We start from the raw sequence: 8,306 nt of genomic DNA, 5'->3' as shown, positions 1-8,306 counted from the left end.
TAGATTAGATGCTAATACTCAAATAGCAAATAGTATGATTTGTCTTTAAGAAAGAAATCTAAGTAAATTTATGGATGTAAACATTCAATCTTGAGCAAGATAGATTTAACTCAAGCTTAGCTTGTTTTGTAATCAAACCAATTCATTTGATTCTCAGACTGTAGATATTCACAAACAATTTGTATAGGAGTTCTATAATAATTTATTTACATACTTTGAGCTAATAATCCTTGACATATTTTGATGATTTTATAAAAATTTTGAGATCCGAGGGCTTATTTAGCTAGAAAGAGTTGGTCTTTGAAATGTGAATGGAAATGAGCAACTTCTATTGCAGTTACATACTTGTGGGGAGCCTTATTCCATTCCAATTTGGAAAGAAGTAGAAATATTCTAATTTCTCAAAATTTAATCCGGACTTCTTCTAATATTTAAAATTTATTTTGATTTTAATTTTGATCCTATATCAATCATGTACCAAGCATACACTAAAATTATTTATGTTATTCAGAATAATAATCCTAGCCATGTATTAATCATTCTATTACAAACAACTAACACCGCCGGTAGGCACGAAAGGCCCAAAACGCAGCCCCGCGGACGCGCAAGTATTGTGCATACGTTTTAATTATTTTTTAAGAATTTACCTGCCATCAAAATGATAAAAAAAAAAAAAACCCAGGTCTGCGAACGAGGGGGGAGAGAAGGCGGAGACCGACAACCTTAAGATGAGATCTTAAGATGAGATGAAAGCCATTCTGAGAAGAGTTTCAGCCATGGGCTCTCCTCCCAGCCCGAAGAACAGCAGCAATCCGGTCCCCAATCTGATCGTGTCCGGAAGCCAGAGGCTCAATAACCTGGTCCAGCAGCTCCGCCTCTACAAGCCCCCTCCCTCCCCGGCCGACACCGACGACGACGACGCCGTGGACGCGCGGGGAAAGGTCTTCTCCGGGATGGGGCTGGCCGAGTCCGCCGTGCCGCCCGCCCTCCATCGGTCCGAGCGGTTCCAGCCCAAGAGGGCCTCCGTCCTCGTGTGCCTCTTCGAGGGCGACCGCGGCGATCTCCGCGTCATCCTCACCAAGCGCTCCTCCAACCTCTCCACCCACTCAGGTTCGTTCCATCTCCAACTAAAGTCTCCATTCCTTACTCTGATCCAAAGGGATTGCCGAGATTCGGGCTTTTGCTTTAATTCGCTGCTGGGTATTATTAATTAGGTGAAGTGTCGTTGCCGGGGGGGAAGGCGGAGGAGGGCGACGCGGACGATCGCGAGACGGCCATGAGGGAGGCCAAAGAAGAGATAGGGCTGGATCCATCCCTCGTTACGGTCGTCACCGTTCTTGAACCCTTCTTGTCCAAGGTATTACAGCTCCAATTCGGATCTCTGTTATTTCCAGATGAAATCCAATAAATTATTTTTACCTACGTTGATCGACTCGTACTTTCTAATGGAATTGCGAATATTTAAGTCTCGCAGTTTTTTGGGGAGTAAGATTTTGAGTGTTGCCATTTGATGTCAAACCTGATAATGCTAACTAGTTGGTCTTGACACCCTCAATGAGATATCAGGAAAAAAAAAAGAAAGAAAGAAATTAGTACTTCCTTACTTGGTCTAAATAATGTTCATCCTCTTTGTTAAAGCAGAATGCAACATGTGAAGATGATCCAAATTTCTGAATGTTATATTCTGTTTATGCTTCTCTGGCTAAAACTCAACACATCAAGTGTTAAAAATGAAAACACTAGCAGAAGCAATAGCTGGTTTAAACATTTGATTTCGTATTGAAAAGTAATGGTGTAGCATTTCGTCTCTGTTATTTAAATTCTATCTACTTTGCAGCATCTTCTCAGCGTTGTTCCTGTTATCGGCATACTTCCTGATAAGCAAGCATTCAAACCTGTTGCAAACACAGCTGAAGTGGAAGAGATATTTGATGCACCCCTGGAGATGTTCTTGAAGGTCAGAATTTCCATCACAACATTCTTATTTCCTGTCTTTTTCTAAATTTTCAGTTTGTGGTATACGCAGGATGAGAATCGGCGGTCAGAGGAACGAGAATGGTTGGGGGTTAAGTATTTGGTCCATTTCTTTGATTTTCATACAGAGAATCAGAAATTTATGATATGGGGTTTAACTGCGAGCATCTTAATTCGTGCTGCATCAGTTGTATTTCAGCGACCACCTTCCTTCTCCGAGCAATATCCTAGATTTAAGATCTAACCTTTTTCGGGGTAAAGCTCAAAATAATTTTCTGTCTTGAAATATATAAGTGCTCATTGATAAATAGAAGAATGTACAAGGTAACGTGGATATTCAGGTTGTTTTATTTCAGTCTGCAAGCTGGAAGAAGTAGCTGGGAAATGTTATATATATACGTACACTGCCCCTCGTTTGTATGTTTGTTTTCTTTCTGACTCTCAAACATATTAGGCCTCTCCCTTTCTTGTTAAAAGATTATCAATCTCGGAAGACGGGAGGCAAGGAACAATCAGCTCTCCTCAACCACTCCCCTCCTCCGCCTTTGCCTTTCACGGCGACTCCTCTTCCACATTTCTCCTCCCCTACCCACTCGATTCCTCGTATTGACGAAGATTCATCTCTAATCCCACCGGAGGTCTAGGAGGAAGAAGAAGATCATCTTATTTTTTTTTCATTGTAGATTGTTTCTTTGCCTTTCTAGTGTCAAACAAGTTCAAGTTCAGGCATGAAATTTTTTTCCTAAATTCAGATTTGTATTTTTCTTGCTATTTCACTGATTAGTAGGTAATAAGAGATCCTGAGATATTTTCAAAACCTCACGGTTGGGTTTAGAGCAGCCAATGACCCGTTTTCGGTTGAAATTAGAAACCAAATACGTTGTTCACTTCAATTTTGAAGGGGAAAAGCTTCACATGAAGCCGTAGTTTCAATTTTTCAAATGGGATGCTCGTGTTCTACCTAATTCTAGGTTTTCGGGGACTTTTCTACAGTCTTCCATGTTCCTAGTTCATCTCAGGGATCTCTGTTCAGTTTTTTATGGGCTGTCATGTTAATTTTAATAACTCTGAACAATGTCCAGTCATACAGTCTAATTGCCTTCACAGTGATCAGACTACTAATTTCATAGCATCTCATGTTGTACTATCGCCAGCTTGATCTGAATGCTGACATTAAAGCCAATATTCATTGTCAAAGACAAAGTAGATCATATCTACGATTATTTAAACCCAGCAAAGTTGGTCGTTATAGATGGCTTTTGTAATTTTGGCCTTACCTCAATAAGATACAACGAAGTAATACATGATATCAAAGTTTATAACAAGTTTACAAGGTTTTAAAGAAAGAAGTTTATTTGTGGTAAATGCTGCAATTGTGAATAAATAATTCCCAAGTGAGTGAAAGACTCATTGAAGAGCAAAATCACAAAAACCCCAGCAATTAGAGAACTGGCAATCCAAGGCAGACTTGCACAAAGTAGCTTGGACAATGCTAAAAACTCACTTGCACGATATAATTGCATTTTGAAGACAAATTGCAGACTCAGGACTAGGCTGCTTGAGGTTGTTATACTGGTAAGTGGTAACATGGTGGTTTGCATCAAAAAATGAAAGAAAAAAGAACTGCCCGTGGCAGAGAAATGGTGACCGGATATGGCCTTGTTTTAAGTTTCCATGCCTTGGGACGTTACTGATGATCTCTCAACTTGTATTGACGACTAAACACCATTATCTGCAAGATTATGTGATGATATTAATAGCATTGCCAATGTTACCTTGGCAGCACTGACAGCTCACAGTGACGCCCTTCACAGAGCAGTTCCCCATCAGCACCAAACTGGTCCTGTAAGGATCTGAATTTGGGCCCGTTATTGGGCCCAAAGAACTGAAGTCGGCAATGGATGCCGACTTCAGTTTTCTCTTCGTGGTCTCCCCACGAAGACCACGCCGGCCGAACGGCCAGCGGGATCTCCGCACACCACCCCCCACCTCTTCCCTCTTCCCTCTTCCCCTCTTCCCTCTCCCTCTCTATCTCTCTCTCTCCCTCTCTTTCTCTCTTCCCTGAGAGCCCACCCCTCAAAAAAAAAATTGGGTTTTTTTCCCTTCCTTCATCTTCTTCCCCTTCCTTGAGAGCAGCTGCCGCTGCCGTCACCGGAGCCCCGTCACCGCCGGAGCCGCCATCGCCGTCGGGAAGCCTCACGTCGACGACCGGAGGTGAGAAAGATCGGATTTAAAGGGGAAGAAATGAGGGTTGTTAGTGGGTTTTCCTTCCTCTGTTTCGGGGAAGTTTTTTTTTTTGTGAAATCCGGTCGGCCGACGGTGGCCGGCCGGGGTCAATCCGGCCGAAACGGGTTCGGCCGGAGATGGACGAACGGGGGGCCGGGCTTCCCAGCCCCGAGCTCCCTCTCTTCCTTCCTTTTCTTCCTCTCTCTCTCTCCTTCTTCTCTTCTTCTTCCCTTCCGTCGCCTGTGACCGTGGGGTGACCGACGGCGGCTGGCCGAGCGCCGCCGCCGAGGGCCGACCGGAGCCACCAGCCACCCCCCCCCCCCCCCTTCTTCCTTTCTTCTTCTTCTCTCCTTCTTCTTCCTCTTCTCCTTCTTTTTCTTCTTCTTCTTCTTCTTCTTCTTCTTCTTCCGGCTGGGTGTTTTCCTTGCATCGTTTTCCGTGCCCTATTGGTGTCTCAAACCACACAAATGAACTTTGGGTGTTTCCCTTGCATCAATTTCCGTGCTCTGTTGGTGTCACAAACCAGACGCAAATGAACTTTGATTTGATTGAACCATCTTCTGACTGTGGATTTGGTCTAGACTTGGGTTGGTCTAATTTGAGTGTAATCTGGTTTGTTAAGCTTGATCTAATCTGGGCTGATCAGAGCTGGTTTGGTGTGGGCCGGTTTGATCTAGATCTGTAATGTGGTTTGGTTCAATTGGGCCTAATCTGGGTTGGGCTGAGTTGAACCTAATTGGATATGTGGGCTGGGTTGGTTTGGGCCCGAAATCCGATTTGGACCTGATACCTGGTTTGGTTCAATTGGGCCTAATCGTTTTGGGCCACAATTGACTTGGGTCTAAAGGATTCTGATTTTAGGGTATATGTTTGATCTTGGGGGCCCATTCTTGGATTTATGAACTTAGGAGTTTAAGGGGTTGAAATTAGTTTAAATTATGTTTCTTAATTAATTAAATAATTAATATTTGTGTTTAATCAGGGGTTCGTGATATCTGTGGCAGGGATCTTTTAAGCGAACCCAGGTAGGTGACTTATTGCTTTAAAATCGAATTATAACATGTATCTTGCATATCTTGATGTTATGATTTATTCTTGGCATTATGTGTTAGAATTAGAATTAAATATTTATTTTTTTTTTTTTAATAAACTGTTATGTGACTTATTATTGGGAGCATGTTCATGGCTTTGATTTGGAAATTCACGATGTGGAAAATTTATTTATTGATTTTTAAAGACCGCGTGACTATAGTCTAGACCCCGCCAATGGGATGATACGTTGGCCCTGTCGACTTGTACTGAGGAACTGGTTCCGACACCGTGACCACCGGTGATAGAATAGTGGCGGCACAGGGGTGCGTTTTGCTCTGCGGAGCGGCTCAGTGGAGCGTGAGATTGGCACCAGGGGGTGCGGCACAGTGGTGCGTTGGCTCTGCGGAGCGTGAGATTGGCACCAGGGGGTGCGGCACAGTGGTGCGTTGGCTCAGTGGAGCGGCTCTTCGGAGAGTTGTATTGGCACTTCGGTGTAACCATGCCACTGGGTGATGTGGCCGTAGTCATGCGGTTGAGATATTTTGAGTCTCGGATCGGGTTTACAGATTATTGTGTGGATTTTTGGATTTATGAGTTTAGCTGCTTTTATATGCATTATGACATGTTATATGATGACTTTATTGCATGATGTCGCCTACTGAGCTGTTAGCTCACTCCTATTATTTATTTTTTTGCAGGTGATGACATATGATTGTAGGGATTACGGGATGGAGTGATCATGATGTAGTTAGCTAGTAGATATGGATTTTCTTTTGTCTTATGTATATATGTGGACATTTGATATGAAAACTGGAAATTATCTTTGTTTAGTTATTGATGTTAAATCTGATTTATCTGCCTTGCGCGCCTGCGGGGTCCGCCCTGCAGGTGCGCGGCGTCTGCTCGCGCCCCGGGCCCCGGGTTCGGGGCGTGACAGATTTATTGGTATCAGAGCTTAGGTTAACGATCACTAGGGACATCAAAAAAAAAAAAAAAAAAATAACTAATGAAAACCCTAGGAGCATAGGGACACATGTGAGGAAATGAGAGTGGGGTAGTAAACTCATAGGAAGATTTTTGACTTAACCCTAACTTGTGGTATTATGTCTGTATCAGGATGCCGCCCCGCCGTACTCGTATACCACCTCGTCGTCTGATTGAGACGATGGGAGATGATCCGGCGACTCCTCGCCCAGCTGAGCGAGTTCAGGAAGAGGAGATTGCTCCGACAGTTTTAGACCGACCAGAACAGGATCAGGCGGAAGGATCGACCCCAGTATTGGAACTGGTCAGGGAGGTGATTGAGCTGGTCAGACAGCAGAGGGACCCACATCCACAGCATCCCTCTGCTAGCTCGTCGGATCAGGGGAGGAGCATTGCAGAATTCCGGAAGTTGGCTCCTCCGGCCTTCAAGGGAACTACCGATCCCCAAGAGGCCGAATGGTGGATAGATGAGATGGAGAAGGCTTTCAGGGCCATGGGTTGTACTGAGGAGGAGAAGATCAGATTTGCCACCTATATGCTTCAGGACCGGGCTCATCATTGGTGGGAGTCTGTGGAGAGGACTATGATGCAGGATGCAGGATATGTGACCTGGCCGGGATTCCGCATGGCCTTCTACTCCAAGTATTTCCCTTCCAGTCGTATCAGGGAGTTGGAGAGGGAGTTTCTGAGTCTCTCTCAGGGGAGTATGACTGTGGAGGATTATGAGGCTGAGTTCGATCGACTGTCACGTTTTGCACCATCTCTTGTCCAAGACCCTAAATCTAGGATGAGTAGATTTGAGGAAGGACTGAGGCCTCGCCTGCGTCAGGGTTTAGCTGCTGTTCACTCGACTGATTATGATGACCTAGTTGACAGAGCTAAAAATATGGAGATCATCTGGAAGGAGACACAGGATGCTCAGAAAGGGAAGTCAAAGAGGAACAGGGACTTTGACTCTGACAGTGAGCGGCATCTGCGCCGACCTATGCAGTTCCGTCCAGGAGCAGGGCAGCGAGTTCCATATGGGAGGACTGCACCGGATCGCAGGGGGATATCAGGAATGTGCTTCAAGTGTGGCCAGACTGGACATAGAGCTGTTGAGTGTCTTCAGACACGGCCTGGTATCGGGGCATGTTACAGATGTGGCCAACAGGGCCACAAGATGGCTCAGTGTCCTCAGACCCAGTCTAGGACTATTGTCTGTTATGGGTGTGGTCAGCCGGGCCACAGGATTTCTAGTTGTCCCCGGGCCGGATTTGTGCAGAGGCCACCGAGCGCTAGGGCTCCTCAGCGGCAGATTCCCCCTGATCCAGCACAGATTTCTCAGCCAGCCGCTCCCAGACAGCAGACAGGAGGAGGGTCTCGCACCTAGGGACGGGTATATGCACTGACACAGCAGGATGCTCAGGCATCCAACACGGCAGTGACAGGTACCTTATTAGTACATTCTACTTATGCATATGCACTATTCGACTCAGGGGCCACACACTCTTTTATTTCATCTACATATGTGCATAAGCATGATATATTTTGCTCACCCTTGGAGAGGGAATTATGTGTGAGTACCCCAGCTGGGGGTAAGATGATCACCTCACTGATATGCAAGTCTTGCCCAGTAATTGTAGAGGGTAGAGACTTGAAAGCTGACCTTATTGTCATGGACTTACATGAATTTGATTTAATTCTGGGTATGGATTGGTTAGCTATATATCACGCTACCATTGACTGCTTCTCGAAGCGGGTGACTTTCCGAATCCCTGACATTGAAGAGTTTTATTTTGTGGGTGATGGAGAGTGTGTCTCCCCTCAGATAGTGGCAGCCTTACAGGGTATTCGGTCTCTCAGGAAGGGGTGCTCTGTGTATATGGCAGCTGTCATGGATTCTGAGCAGTCGGAACAGAAAATTGAAGACATAACCGTGGTCAGGGAATACCCTGATGTTTTTCCTGATGAGCTTCCTGGTTTACCACCAGTTAGAGAGGTGGAATTTGCCATTGATCTAAACCCTGGTACGGCACCCATATCTAGACCTCCTTACAGAATGGCCCCGGCTGAACTAAAAGAACTGAAGGAACAGTTGCAGGAGCTAT

At 45.1% G+C, this 8,306-nt stretch overlaps 2 protein-coding genes across 2 annotated transcripts; both read left to right on the top strand.

The window, feature by feature from the left end:
* The first annotated feature begins 645 nt into the window (after window positions 1-645).
* On the top strand, window positions 646-2,394 carry LOC103703013 (nudix hydrolase 15, mitochondrial-like). The gene is made up of 4 exons (XM_008785698.4): window positions 646-1,110; window positions 1,215-1,357; window positions 1,838-1,957; window positions 2,027-2,394. The coding sequence occupies exons 1-4, from the start codon at window positions 747-749 to the stop codon at window positions 2,216-2,218; spliced, it is 819 nt and encodes a 272-aa protein (XP_008783920.1). The 5' UTR covers window positions 646-746; the 3' UTR covers window positions 2,219-2,394.
* A 4,003-nt stretch (window positions 2,395-6,397) lies between these two features.
* On the top strand, window positions 6,398-7,588 carry LOC120111734. Its single transcript, XM_039129609.1, has one exon. The coding sequence runs from the start codon at window positions 6,398-6,400 to the stop codon at window positions 7,586-7,588; it is 1,191 nt and encodes a 396-aa protein (XP_038985537.1).
* The last annotated feature ends 718 nt before the right edge of the window (window positions 7,589-8,306 follow it).

Source organism: Phoenix dactylifera, chromosome 8 (assembly GCF_009389715.1).
Source record: "Phoenix dactylifera cultivar Barhee BC4 chromosome 8, palm_55x_up_171113_PBpolish2nd_filt_p, whole genome shotgun sequence".
NCBI lineage: Eukaryota > Viridiplantae > Streptophyta > Magnoliopsida > Arecales > Arecaceae > Phoenix > Phoenix dactylifera.
Note: the sequence above shows the minus strand (reverse complement) of the source record. Positions and strands in the feature narration are given on the sequence as shown.

Bases quoted from the DNA above. Each gene is read 5' to 3' on its own strand.
- LOC120111734 (XM_039129609.1), top strand. From the start codon at position 6,398: ATGGGAGATGATCCGGCGACTCCTCGCCCAGCTGAGCGAGTTCAGGAA.
- LOC103703013 (XM_008785698.4), top strand. From the start codon at position 747: ATGAAAGCCATTCTGAGAAGAGTTTCAGCCATGGGCTCTCCTCCCAGC. The intron at 1,111-1,214 runs GTTCGTTCCATC...ATTATTAATTAG, and splicing joins CAACCTCTCCACCCACTCAG to GTGAAGTGTCGTTGCCGGGG. The intron at 1,958-2,026 runs GTCAGAATTTCC...TGGTATACGCAG, and splicing joins CCCTGGAGATGTTCTTGAAG to GATGAGAATCGGCGGTCAGA.